The sequence below is a fragment of the Calliphora vicina genome, chromosome 3 (assembly GCF_958450345.1).
Source record: "Calliphora vicina chromosome 3, idCalVici1.1, whole genome shotgun sequence".
NCBI classification, from domain to species: domain Eukaryota; kingdom Metazoa; phylum Arthropoda; class Insecta; order Diptera; family Calliphoridae; genus Calliphora; species Calliphora vicina.
The window spans coordinates 60,940,682-60,956,304 of record NC_088782.1 but is presented as its reverse complement, the minus strand read 5'-3'; the positions used below and the strand labels follow the sequence as shown (position 1 = coordinate 60,956,304).

Here is a 15,623-nt window from a genome sequence, read left to right as displayed (position 1 = left end):
GAGATCAACATATAAAATACTACAAGATTTTGTTGAAGTCCACAAATGTTGTTTATATCAGTATTGCTTGATAATTTTCGTCACTGTCCACAAACGGATTTAAAAATATCATCAAACATTTCTTTTTTATTTCTTTTCTAGTTTTGAGAACATTCAAGACTAAATTCATGCAGTTCTATCACTTCTTTTCAACATACCGTATAAAATTATTTGGAGGCAATTTTATATAGATTTTAGGCATATAAATTCAAAAACCATAATACCCAAAAATATTGGTCCAAGTTTTATGAAAGAAATTTAATTTAAAACTTGTATGGATCGGACAATAATTGTTCGCAGTTCCCATACATGTCTCACTCCCGAGAATCACTTTAAGGAGCAAACATCTTGGTCAAATATTATTATCCAGATGAAATTCAAGACCAGATTATGATAGGCGCATTGCGACTTAATATGTACAAATTTCAAATATTGGCACTAATATCTCTTGTTTACAATATTAATAAGTAAGAATGTTATATTCGGCTGAGCCGTGTTTTTTATACTCACCATTAATAAGTGACAACAAAATATTTTTCTGATATGGGGGTTATATTGGGGTTAGGGTCAATCATGGACCGATCATCACAAAAATTGTTAGAAAGATTTCAGTTAATATAAACCTTGTCCAATTTCATCACGATATTAATTACACTGTCCAACAGCATTTTTGGAACAGACTAGCCACCCTATAATTCTGAAAGGGCATGTTGAGTAGATAATTTTTGTAGAATAAACTTATAGTCCAGTTAGTCTGAATTTTTTATTACAGTGGGTCAAAGTTTTCATTTTTTGATCGACGGGAGCACTATACTAACTGAAAAAATGTTTGTAAGTTAATGTCTCAGAGCATTCTTATTGTCAGATTTATATTGTGGAATTTTATGGGGTTAATTTTTGTGGAAGATCTTAACCCTCTATCTCCTTTCTTTAGGGGTAAATTTGACCCCTATTTTCGAGTAAATCAAAAAAAAACCCGTTCAAAAAAGGACATTTAAGAATTAAAATAGTCTACGAAAATTTTTGCCAGAAAATTTCAGTGGGGGTCACCAAAGATACAAAAGTTGTAAATATAGCCCTTTACGCTTAATTAGCATAATTACAAGCCATCTCGGGGGTAAAATTTTTTAAAAATATCTCCAAAACTCCTATTATGATCCGAATGAGCTGAAATTTAAAACATAAATAGTCCTTAAGGAGACCTACAAAAAACATTCAAAATTTTATAGCAAATATAGCTGATATTTTTAAAAAAATTTCGACCCTCCCTAGGGCCGCCATATCTAAAAAACCAAAAAAGGATCGAGCAGAATTAAAAAAAATAAATAAATTAAAATATCTCTTCAACTAAAAGAGATAACTTACATATGTATACTAGAGTGACAGCCGATTTTTTTTTTTTAGATTTCAAAGAGTGCCGGGTGGAATATTGTGACACTAGGCCTAAATGTTAAGTGCTGAAAATTTGAGCCAAATCGGGCAACGATTTCTGGACGCGCATCGAGGTCAAAGTTCAGATATATGCAAAATTTTACTGTTAATATGGAATAAATAGGTGAAACTCGTTAACTTTCTGCATTGTTTTCTAGAAATGTGTAGATTTATTTATATTAACGAATATTACATTAAAAAAAATTTTCTGGAAATTAACCCTGTATCTCCTTTGGTTCAAAATGACCCAAAAACTGTATTATCGCCAAAATTAGAGAAAAATGCAAATTTTTCAGTTTTTGAAAAAATTTTGCTACTAAATAAATACTTTTGCAATTGAATGCAAAAGAATCGAAATATGTGCGTAATTATCGTTGTAATGAGATATAAATGACAAAATTTGATTAAAAATTTTTAAAGTTATTACAAATTCGCCAGACCATTAACGTGTTTCAGGCCACTTGAACAAAAAATTTAGGAAAAAAATTAAGATATTTCGAGAAAAAATAAAATAAAAGCTCATTTTTACTTAAAATATGTCCATATTTACTTGTATATGAGTTTTTGTCTTCGTAGGATACCGTCAACCTATTCGCAGGTATGGCCAAAAAAAACAATTTTTTTAACGGCTGTTTCAAAACTCCATTTTCAAATTTTTAAAAATTTTGTTAAACAAATTTCAGATTTTTTCGATCATCACATTGGGGTTTATTGAGATCAAAATAGGGAATAAAATATGTCAATACCTCTTACAGTTTTTCCGTACCTGCGATTTAAATTTTGCGTTTTTCAAGAAAAACTAATTTTTTGTCCATATTTAGGCGAATGAGTCCAATTTCCTTACTGTTATAAATTTTAAGTAAAACCTATTCATAATATTATAGTCCTTGTAATTTTAAATATGTTCTGAAAGTTTTACTAAAATCGGAAAACGATAACCTTTGAATCGTGAAGGTCAAAGGTCAAATTTTTCAATATTTGGAATTTCTAATGAAAAGATAGCGAAATGTTATATATTTTTGGGCCGATTTTAATGCAACGTAAGGAAAATATAACACAAAGTCCAGGATTTAAAATAACAGCACAAAAATGGAAATTAACCCTTAGCAGCACTTGGGGTCCAAATTACCCTCAACTTTTAAAATCACGAAAAACACAATCATTTTGACCCCAAGTCCTCTTAAAGGTTAAAATCCATTTTTGCACTGTTGTTGTAAATGCTAGACACCAATATATATTTTCCTCAAGTTTCATGAAAATCGGCCCAAAAATATATAACATTTCGCTATCTTTTCATTAGAAATTCCAAATATTGAAAAATTTGACCTTTGACCTTCACGATTCAAAGGTTATCGTTTTCCGATTTTAGTAAAACTTTCAGAACATATTTAGAATTACAAGGACTATAATATTATGAATAGGTTTTACTTAAAATTTATAACAGTAAGGAAATTGGACTCATTCGCCTAAATATGGACAAAAAAATAATTTTTCTTGAAAAACGCAAAATTTAAATCGCAGGTACGGAAAAACTGTAAGAGGTATTGACATAATTTTTTCATATTTTTATTCCCTATTTTGATCTCAATAAACCCCAATGTGATGATCGAAAAAATCTGAAATTTGTTTAACAAAATTTTTAAAAATTTTAAAATTGAGTTTTGAAACAGCCGTTAAAAAAAATAATTTTTTTTGGCCATCCCTCCGAATAGGTTAACGGTACCCTACGAAGACAAAAACTCATATACAAGTAAATATGGACATATTTTAAGTAAAAATGAGCTTTTATTTTATTTTTTCTCGAAATATCTTAATTTTTTTCCTAAATTTTTTGTTCAAGTGGCCTGAAACACGTTAATGGTCTGGCGAATTTGTAATAACTTTAAAAATTTTTAATCAAATTTTGTCATTTATATCTCATTACAACGATAATTACGCACATATTTCGATTCTTTTACATTCAATTGCAAAAGTATTTATTTAGTAGCAAAATTTTTTCAAAAACTGAAAAATTTGCATTTTTCTCTAATTTTGGCGATAATACAGTTTTTGGGTCATTTTGAACCAAAGGAGATACAGGGTTAATTTCCAGAATTTTTTTTTTAATGTAATATTCGTTAATATAAATAAATCTACACATTTCTAGAAAACAATGCAGAAAGTTAACGAGTTTCACCTATTTATTCCATATTAACAGTAAAATTTTGCATATATCTGAACTTTGACCTCGATGCGCGTCCAGAAATCGTTGCCCGATTTGGCTCAAATTTTCAGCACTTAACATTTAGGCCTAGTGTCACAATATTCCACCCGGCACTCTTCAAAATTTTAACAAAAATTTTTTTCCATACAACTGATTGTCACTCTAATGTATACATGTTTTTTGTAGATCCCCTTAATGACTATTTATATTTTAAATTTTAGCTCATTCGAATCTTTCTTGGATTTTTGACGATTTTTTTAAAAAGTGTCAGAGTCGAGATGGCGTATGAAATTTTCTGGCAATAATTTTCGTAGGATATTTTAATCATAGAGAATAGAGATGTTATATGTAGTACTCGACGAGAAGATTCTATATATATGTAATCTTTTTGAAATCGGAACACAAACGAAGAAATATTATTATTTTTAAAATTGAACATACCCCAGGTCTCCTAGCAAAAGAGGTCTTGAGCTCCAAATCTTCTTGTAAAAAACCCGAAGCTCGATTTTGATTTTAGAACCATGGTTTCTTCTGAAAAAGTTCATAGAATTTTCCGTAGATTACGAATTTGCTATACGCTTTACCACGTTTTTTGGGCCCAAATAAATTGTCCCACCCTAATAGACATAGCTAGATCGTCTTAGAATCATATGAGAACCCACAATATATATACAAATGTGAGTCTGCGACAAATATTTAGTTGTGTTCCAAACGGAATGACAAAATCAATATACCTCCTATCTTTTTGATGGTGGATATAACAAGTAAGAGTACTATATTCGGCAGTGCCGAATCTTAAATACCCTCCACCTAAATATGATGGTATAAGAACTGAAATAATATACTTAACAATTGTTAGAAAGACTAGTTTACGCAGAAAATATTTTATTTCAAAAGTACATAAAAGTTGTATCTAATTCAGCAATTTATAATTGAAATTCATATTGGAACGTATGAAATTTAACAATTTATATACTTAATAATTAGTTAATACGTTTGGATCGACATTTTTCCTTTTTAACAAATATATTTAGACAAATTTAAAAATGTGGGATTTATATGGGAGCTATGACCTATTATGATTCGATTTTCATAAAATATTTTAACGTGATTTTTATGTATTTATATGGGAGCTGTTGCCAATTATGGACCGATATTCACAAAATTCAGTAGTATGATTTAATCTGTGTACTATTTTGGTTCAATATATGGAAGCTATGACCTATTATGGGCCTAAGTATTTGAGGAATATTTTTTGTAGAATTTCATATAAACAACGCTATTAACACGAGTGGACCTTATATGGGAGCTATGCCGAATTATGGATCAATATTTAAAAAATCTTGTAGTACGATTCTTGGATACAAATTACTGATCGGTGTAAAATTTTGGTACAGTACAGATTATTTTGGATATTTGTGCCGGTTAATGTGTTTTCCGGAAATGGTTCTTATATGGAGGCTATGGCCAATTATGGACCTATAAATTTTTGAGGATTTTGGTGATTTTGGGGAGTGGACCTTATATGGGAGCTATGGTTAAATATGGACCGATATTCACAAAATTCAGTAGTATGATTTCTGGATAAAAATTACTGATCTGTGCGTAGTTTACTTTTAATATCAATTTGTTTTAAATATTTATTAAGGTTAATATCTTTCTCGGAAATGGGCCTTATAGGGGAGCCTTATAAGGGAGCTATTTGTGATTTCTTTGTATATGAGTATTATTTGTGTCGAATTTTAGCATGATAAAGATATTTATAAAAGATTTATGAGTACTTAATTGATTTTCGGAAGTGGACCTTATATGGGAGCTATGGTCAAATATGAACCGATATTCACAAAATCCTGTAGTATGATTTCTAAATATAATTTAGAGATTTGTGTAAAATTTGTATTGATATTGATATTTTTTAGATATTTATTTAGGTTAATGTGTTTTTCGGAAGTGGTCCTTATATGGGAGCTATAACCAATTATTGGCCGATCTTTATGGAATTAGGTATAGCGATTTTGGTATATATGGGGACTATTTATGACGAATTTAAACTAAATAGCGACATTTATAAGACATATATGCTTATTTAAGTGATTTTCGGAAGTGAACTTTATATGGGGGCTATGGTCAAATATGGACCGATCCACAAAACATTTGGTGTTGTGAATTTTTTAAGCACGAAACTTAGTTTTCCTGACTTTGGTGTGGATACTGGAATTTTGTAGGCATTTACACAACCATAAACCCATATTTCGGGAAAAAATTTGTATGGGAGCTAGGTGAAATCATGGACCGATTCTTATAATTTTCACCAGAGTTAGTCCTATTAACATAAAAATAAAGTGTGTAAAATTTGTATATTTATATAATATTATCTGCAATATATTTGCACAAATAACAAAAACTATTTTAAAATTATCAAGTTTTTTTTTAGGTTGTCTCACATTTTGGTTCATAACTCTGGTTCCACTGAACCGATTTTCTGATTTTCAATACCAAACTGCTTAGGAGAACAATAAACATTTTTCTTGCAAGTTTACCAATTCTGTTTGTCTATTTTGGGCAGAGACAGACAGACAGACGGACATAGCTCAATCGACTTAGAATTTCATAAGGATCAATAATATATATACTTTGTTGGGTCTCAGATGAATATTTCTCAATGTTACACACGGAATGACAAACAAACCACTTATGGTGGTGGAGGGTATAAAAATAAATAGTTAGATATTTCGACTTGTTTGGCCAAAAACTGTATAATATATTATGTACTAACCAAATTTAGTGAACTAATTCCAGACTTAAGATGTTACTGAGATATCTCACTGCTACAGTTTGGATCTGATACCCTCTTCATTAGCAAACATTACAATCTAAATGACATTACTACATCTGACGAGTGGTGTGGTCTTCTCAAAACGACTCTACTTGACTGTATGTGCTCAGTAACCTACCACAATAACCAACCATAAAATTCTATTCACATTTAAAGAATTAATAATTTAACAACTTTTAAAAGATTATCATTAGAACAAAAAATAAATAAAAATGCAAATAAACACCGCAGTTAAACGACTATTTCAATCAGTTTGAATGTATTTGTATGATGTTTGGAAAGTGTTGGCGGGCAAATAAAAATAATCAAATAAATGACACAAACTTTTATATAAATAAAATTTAAAATCTTTTATGTTGCTAAAAATAACACTATGCTACATAAAAAATATGCAGGGGTTTTCATATAGCAATTCTGTTTTATTGGAATCCGTATTGCACTGCTACACTTTCAATATGTAATGATCGCATGTAGTATAGCTGGATCGCAATCAATATCACACAAAATCCTAATATTCTGAAATACAGATCGCGGATCAAGCGATAAATATTGAACGTATAGCTTATTTCGTGATATCAACTAGTTACAATTTCAAAAAATCATAAGTAGGTATGTTTTTTTGAAAATTAATTCAAAAATTTACCCTAGATAGATTACAAAAAGAGCATTTGATATCTGGTACATTCGAATAATCCACAAATTATACAAATATGAATCAGCTGGTTTCAATAGAAAAATAACAAATGAAAATGTCAGAATGGTGGTGGTTTGAAAAGAGGGGCAAATATATTTCACACTCGTTGCCTATTGAAAATTGTATTTTTCTCTCGCTCTGCAAATCACAACCATTGAAAACTTTTTTGACACCTGTCATTTGTTTCATATCTGTAATAATATGTGGAATAATCGTTACTCACCAAAGCTTATGGTGAATGTGTTCCATCGGTTTCAACGTACGAAAGATGGTTTTTGTGGATCAAAAGTGATGATTTTGATACGGAAGACAAATATGTATCGCCCAGGCCAGCCAAAAGTGTTTGAAGACCAAGAATTGGAGCTATGACGTCATGAATATTGCTGTCAAACTTAAATCAATCAGAAAAGCAGGTAAACGATACGAATTGAAGCTGAGAGACCTTGAAAGACAATTTTCTATGTCTGAAAAGCTGCATCAACGCTATAAAAGAAAATCATTTTTGCACCGAATCATTATTTGCGATGAAAAATGGATCCATTGCGATAACCATAACTTGAAAGCCCGACCAACCACCTGAATCGACACCAAAGCCAAATATCCATGGCACTAAGGTAATGGTGTCTATTATGAGCTGCTGAAATCTGGCCAGGCTATCACAGGGAATCTGTACCGAATGCAACTGATTAATTTGAACGCCCTCAATATGCGGCCAGACACGAAACCGTAATCATCCCTCAAGACACATGTTACAATACATGTCCGACTAACATTTGTTTTGATCGATGCAGAACGGTCTGTCTGGGATACACCCAATATATTGCGGATTAAGATATCAAGATCGCAACATTACTGAATTTAACTAAAATACGAAAGAAAACGTTGTTATTTTCAGACAACGACTCGTACTAACCAGCTGCAGAAACAAGTGATGTAATTTCATTGAATCCCCCTAAAATGTCATCACCTGCATCTTTTTACCTAAGAAATCAATTAAGGTATTGATTGATGATGTGCCAGAGTTACTGCTTACATTGTCTCTACCTCCCATACAAAAAACTTCATGACATAATCCAAAATTTTCTTATATTAGGTCTAATTTTCACAGGCAAATGTTGTCATAAAGCTATCGTCCAACATAAAATAGCCAGATGACTTTTATATACAAATTGTGACATTTTCGGTAAAACACAATTTCAGCTGGGTTTTAATACGCCAAAAAAATCATATTTAATTTCTAAAGCCACTAAAAACAAAGAGCGTGGGAATATTAATAATTAATTACGTTTCACTTTGTTCTTTATTTGCTTTTTGCGTATTTTCTGTTGACTATTCTCAATACTTAATTTCGAAATGTGTAATACAATTGTATAGATAAAAAACTTCTTAGACTCTGGTTACAGTTTATCGTCATTCTGTCGTGGTATTGCCATTAAAAAACGTGCTTATTTAAAACAAATGTTATTAATACTCGTATTTATTACACATTCTAGTCTAGTGCAAACATAATTTATTTTTATTTTTCTTTAAAAAAGAATGGTAATAATAAATAAATAAATTAATAAATAAATTTATGACAGATCTTATCATTTATAAGGGAGCTAGGATCAATTACAGCAAGTGCAATTTGATTAAGGCGAAATCATGATAGGATTTCAATACTTTACTATACAGTTAGTCCTTGAGGAGATGAATGTATAGATTCAGTAAGTGATTCTGAGTCGAACAGTATGCTTAAGCCGATGGTCTTTACAAACATCTACACAAACGTATAAAACAAACGTAATATTCAATTAAAAACAGATATAGGTTTGCTGCTTTTTTAAATTCATACTTTTTAAGGGAAAACACAAGTAGTAGTTTAGTACTTTCTGAGCGAATGCTAGGGGATTCTAATAGCACCAAAAAGGGATACCAAATGGTACTTTTGTATTTGATATAATAATGATCTATTTGTGTCGATTCGGCTCCTTGCACGCGCTTCACATACGATCTCTTCCACTTCGGGTTATTGTAATGGATCCATTTTTCATCACAAGTAATGATTCGGTGCAAAAATGATTTTCTTTTATAGCCTTCAAGCCTAATTTCGTATATGCAAAATGATCTTTCAAAGTCTCTCGACTTCAATTCGTTTGGTACCCAATTTGCCTCATGAAAAATCTTTATTGCTTATGCCGCCAATTCGTGGTCTTCAAATTGAGCGACCTTTGTCTTTCGTATCAAAATCACCAGTTCTGAACTGCATAAACCATCTATTGCCCGATGAAACCCATAGAACACATTCTCCATAAGCTTTGGTGAGCAATCGGTGTGCTTCAGCTGCACTTTTTTTCCAAATTAAAGAAGTAAAGCAAAACTTCCGGCTTATGACGCTTTGCTGGCACAAGAAAAAACCGCCTCACAATCTCCAACTGAAAGTTTGATTGGTAACCATAATGTTACGAAACATAAACCAACCACGTCTTTGTAATGGCAACCGACTTGCGGTAAAAAACCTGATGAATAAACTCATCGAAGCAACAATACTTAATTTAAAGTACAAAGGACAAGCCATTTTGATACCATGGATCACAATGGCTCTGACCGACATGCCATTCGATTTTAAACGCTAGCAGTTTCCGTTACGGCTTGCATTCGCAATGGCAATTAGCTATTGTATGTCGGCTAGGGTGGCCTTATTTTTAAAAGTTCGAAATTGCACCTTAACTCCCCCAGAAATGTTCTTCATAGCCAAAAAATACGTTGTATAAAATATTAGGATGATAGGATAACCTTAATTGGTGCCGCAACGACGCTGAAGTTTTGAGGTGCATTTACAAGGGGAAAAAATGTAATTTTTTCAGTTTTTGTAAAAATTTTGGCATTAAATAATTATTTTTGCAATTTAATTAAAGGAATCGAAATGTGTACGTAATTGTCGTTCTAATGAGATATAAAAGACAAAAATTGGTTAAAAAATGTTAAAGTTATTAAAAAATCGCCAGGCCATTAACGTGTCTCAGGACACTAGAACAAGAAATGTAGGAACAAAATTAACATATTTTGAGAAATAGTAAAATAAAAGCTCATTTGTACTTAAAATATATCCACATTTACTTCTATATGAGTCTTTGTCTTCGTAGGATACCGTTAACCTATTCTTAGGTATGATCAAAAAAATTTAATTTTTTTAACAGCAGTTTCAAAACTCCAATTTAAAATTTTTAAAAATTTTGTTAAACAAATTTCAGAATTTTTTGATCATCACATTGGGATTTGTTTAGAACATAATGGGGAATAAAATTATGAAAAAAGTATAATAATAAATCCCATAATTTTTTCGTTCTAGCGATTTAAATTTTGCGATTTTCGAGAAAAACTATTTTTTTTGCCATATTTTGGCGAATGAGCCGAATTTCTTTACTGTTATGATTTTTATGTAAAAGCTATTTAGAATATTATAGTACAGGTAATTTTAAATATACTCTGAAAGTTTTACTAAAATCGGAAAACGTTAACCCATAAATCGTGAAGGTCAAAGGTAAATTTTTTCAATATTTGGAATTTCTCATGGAAAGATAGCGAAATGTTATATATTTTTATGCTGATTTTGATGAAACTTAAGACAAATATAACATGAAGTCTAGTATTTACAATAACAGTACAAAAATGTAAATTAACCCATAATAGCGTTTAATCTAGAAAAGCAGCTCGATCTGTGATCACTCATATTTTTGGTCAAAAATCGATTTTTTATGTAAAAACTCAAAATATCTAAATTCGCTAATAACTTGGCCAATAAGCGTTTAATCAGGAAAAGGAGCTCGATCTGTGATCACTCATATTTCTGGCCAAAAATAGATTTTTTATATAAAAACTCAAAATATCTAAATTCGCTAATAACTTGTCCAATAAGCGTTTAAACAAGAAAAGGAGCTTGATCTGTGATCACTCATATTTCTGACCAAAAATGTATTTTTTTATATAAAAACTCAAAATATCTAAATTCGCTAATAACTTGGCCAACAAGCGTTTAATAAAGAAAAGGAGCTCGATCTGTGATCACTCATATTTCTGGACAAAAATTCGATAATAACTTGGCCAATAAGATAAGGAGCTCGATCTGTGATTACTCATATTTCTGACAAAAAATCGAATTTTTATATAAAAACTCAAAATATCTGAAATCGCTAGTAACTTGGCCAATAAGGGTGTTATCAAGAAAAGGAGCTCGATCTGTGATCACTCATATTTCTGAACAAAAATCGATTTTTTATATAAAAACTCAAAATATCTAAATTCGTTAATAACTTGGCCAATAAGCGTTTAATCAAGAAAAGGTGCTCAATCTGTGATCACTTATATTTCTGACAAAAAATCGATTTTTTTGTATAAAAACTCAAAATATCTAAATTCGCTAATAAATTGGCAAATAAGCGTTTAATCAAAAAAAGAAGCTCATATTTCAGACCAAAATTCTATTACTTATGTATATAAAAACTATATGTAGATTGATTTACATGTATTCTGTTGTTGGAAGACTTAAATTTTTTTACAACAGACAAAGGTCTCTCAGTAACTCTTCTATGTATATATTATTCTATGACCACAAGATTCATTGTACATATTTTAAAATCAAATGTAAATCAAACATAACCCAAATTGAACACAAGCATAGCTGTTAATTTTGGATTACGATTAGTAGTCAATTAGATTATTTTTTAGAAATAATTTAATGGATTTATATAATTCTCTTTATAACAATTTCTGATTACTAATTGATTACGATTTCAAATAATCATAAAATAATCAAGATTACTTGCGATTACGAGAAAATAATCAAAAATAATCAAAAGTAATCAAAAAATAATCCGACTATTTTCAAAGATTACTTTTGATTATTTTCCAAAATTTTTGCATTTACATAATTTTTTCATAAAAAAATAGACGTATATTAATTTCAATAATAACACAAACAATAACAATTTTTGTAATTCCCGACTCAACAAAAAGGGAAAAATACATGAATAAAATAATAAAGAAAAACAAATACATTCAGTGTACATTAAATCATTTTACACAAAGAAAGAGCTATAATTTACAAATAATTTGCAAATATTGCAATTGGCCTTCATAACAACTAATTTTTTAAATGAAAAATCTGTCAATGATTGCATTGTTGACGTTCCCGGCAAAAGAAAACAGTCATTCAACTGGAGCTGAAGATGTTAAAGGCGTGTTAAAAAAAATAAACGCATCCCTTGCAAATCAGATTTTTGCCAAATCTCATCAGTACTTGCATTGTTATTTAAATAACTGAAGAACCCTCAAATTCAGAAGTTATTCTAAAATAACCGTTTTCAGTGATGTTCGTCAACTTATCGACCTGTAGCTCAGTCAGTTTTTTTCCGACTTCAAATTTTTTTACGGATTTGGAAAGAAACCTCACTATTAAATGAATGTTCAAATGATACATTTGTATGTAATGAGTATTGTTTTTGTTAAGATTGTAAAAGTAATTAAACTTTTCATTAACACCATTTTTAGTATTTTTCGCCATCACATATGAATAATAAACAAATAACAGACATTTGGCTATAAGGTAAAGATAAAAATCTTGTGTATCAAAATATTGTGATACACAAGATTTTCTTGTGTCCAAAACCGGCTCACGTGTTTTATTATTGCCCTAAGCAGTTTGGTGTTGAAAATCATATAAATCAATAGTACCAAAGTTATGAACCAAAATGTGATACAACTTAAAAAAACAAATTATAATTTTAAAATATTTTTCGTAATTTGTGTAAATATATTGCAGATAATACCAGTAAATTTTACACTCGTTACTGCTCAAAATTATAAGAATCGCTCCATGATTTCTCATAGCCCCCATACTAATTTCTTCCCGAAATATGGTTTTATGGTCTATAAATGACTACAGAATTGCAGTATCCACACAAAATTCAGGAAAAATAAGTTTCGTGCTAAAAGAAATCACAAGACTAAATTTTTCGTGAATCGGCCCTTATTTGACATAGCTCCCATATAAAGTTCATTGCTGAAAATCACCTAAACATGCATAAATTTCTTAAAAATATAGTTATCGAGTTGAAATTAGAAACAAAAAATGTCAATATACATATGTATATAAAATCGCTGTACCAAATTTTTGATGATCGGCCCATATAAGAACCATATTAACCTACGCAAATATCCAAAAAAAAATATATACTGAACCAAAATTTTACACCGATCTGTAATTTGTATTCAAGAATCATACTACAAGCTTTTTAAATATCGGTCCATAATTTCATAACTGCCATATATGGTTCACTCTTGATAATAGCGTTGTTTAAATGAAATTCTACTAAATTATCCCTCAAATACCTAGAAATCACGTGCCACTTGCCATAATATCTAGAATACTCACGTTAAAATATTTTATAACAATCGAATCACAATAGGTCATAGCTCCCATATAAGTCCCACAATCCAGAAATATATTAAAGCATATAAACATTAATATCGATAAAAAATTCCACAGAAATTAGTTTCAAGTAGATAGAAATCATACTGCTTAATTTTGTGACTATGGGTTCATAATTATATATAAGACTCATGTCAGGAATATTCATTAATCTCGAATATATATTAAAATTGTATGATATAACTCATTTCCATATGCAAAATTTTTGGAAAATAATCTAAAATAATCAAAAGTAATCTTTGAAAATAGTCGGATTATTTTTTGATTACTTTTGATTATTTTTGATTATTTTCTCGTAATTGCAAGTAATCTTGATTATTTGAAGATTATTTGTAATCGTAATCAATTAGTAATCATGCAAATCGGGATATAATCGTAATTTAATCATTACTTCACCTTTCAAAAAAAAGTAATCTAATTACTAATTATTATGATTAGTAATCATTATTTAACAGCTATGAACACAAGCATTTTTATACCCTGCACCACCATAGTGGGAGGGTATTATGCGTTTGTGCAGATGTTTGTAACGCCCAAAAATATTAGTCTAACACCCACCTTAAAGTATACCGATCGACTTAGAATCACTTTCTGAGTCGATGTGCGCAGAGTACAGGTCGCAATTTTGAAGATATTTCGATAAAATTTGGTACATGTTACTTTTTCGGTCCAAGGACCAAGCCTATTGAAACTGGCTGAAATCGCTCCATTATTTCACCTAGCCCCCATACAAATGTCCTTCCGAAATTGGACTTTATCGGTCATAAATGTTTAATTTATAAATGTATCTCCACAAATTGCGCTCCAAATAAGTTTTATATATACAAAACTCATGTCACCAAATTTTGTTGCGATCGGTCCATAATTAGTCATAGCTCCCATATAGACCCGCTTCCGAAAATCACTTTAACGTGCATAAATCGCTTAAAAATGTTGGTATACACACAAATTTCCACATAGTTAACTTTAATATATACATAAATCACACGACCTAATTTTATGGTGATCGGTCCATAATTGGTCATAGCCAACATATAAGGCCCACTTCCGAAAATCACTCAAAAATACAAATTATTGAAATTTTAAAAGAAAAATGTTTTTACTCTTTTACTTAGTGTAGGGTATTATATGGTCGGGCTTGACCGACCATACTTTCTTACTTGTTTTAATTTGGACAGGACAACGTCTGTCGGGTCAACTAGTCTTGAATAAAACACACAAAATTTCAACAAATATTTAGCAGTAGTTTATTTATTTCAATAAACACCACTTAACAAACTCTTTATACTAAACCATAGTTTAGTAAACTGCATTATAACCGTTAATATAACCAGGGTTATAAATGGCATAACCGGAATTGCCACCATCAATGACATAAGAGGGTACATGATACAAATAACCAGGACTGGCTACGGACGAGGCAGCTGCAGCCGCAGCTGAAGCAGATGGAGCATTATATGCAACTGCAGGTTTGGCATAAACTGGGGAACTGTATAAATAGGAGGGAGCATTGTACGATTGTCCAAAGTAACCGGGTTTCGCATAAATGCAAACGACAGCAGCGAAAGTAATAACAGCGAACTATAAGAAGAAAAGCAAATTAAAAATATAGAATAATTAATATAAAGAATTTACAAATAGAAGTAGTTTATGGAAACTTACAATGATAGACTTGTTCATATTTATTTTGTTTAGTTGGTTTGAGGTTAAACTCCTGTTTGTATACGAAATCAAACTATATTTCATTTTTCATATTCCATTTCTTTTTATATGAATTGTGAAATGATTTTCAGTTATTTTATGTTACGTGACATCATTTGCCAACGAATTTTATTTTCAAATTCAAATCTTAATTTGAAAAAAACTACAACAATTTTGCATTAAGTATAATGTTTCATAAGATTACATACATACATAATGTTAATTTTTTTAGTAGTTTTTATTTTATTTT

The 15,623-nt window shown here is 30.2% G+C and overlaps 1 protein-coding gene across 1 annotated transcript; it reads right to left on the bottom strand.

Annotated features, from left to right (window-relative positions):
- Positions 1 to 14,971: 14,971 nt before the first annotated feature.
- Positions 14,972 to 15,352, bottom strand: LOC135955491 (chorion protein S15-like). Its single transcript, XM_065505841.1, has 2 exons — positions 15,335 to 15,352; positions 14,972 to 15,253 (listed from the first exon to the last, which is right to left on the bottom strand). Exons 1-2 carry the CDS (start codon positions 15,350 to 15,352, stop codon positions 14,972 to 14,974), a joined length of 300 nt encoding a protein of 99 aa, XP_065361913.1.
- Positions 15,353 to 15,623: the final 271 nt, after the last annotated feature.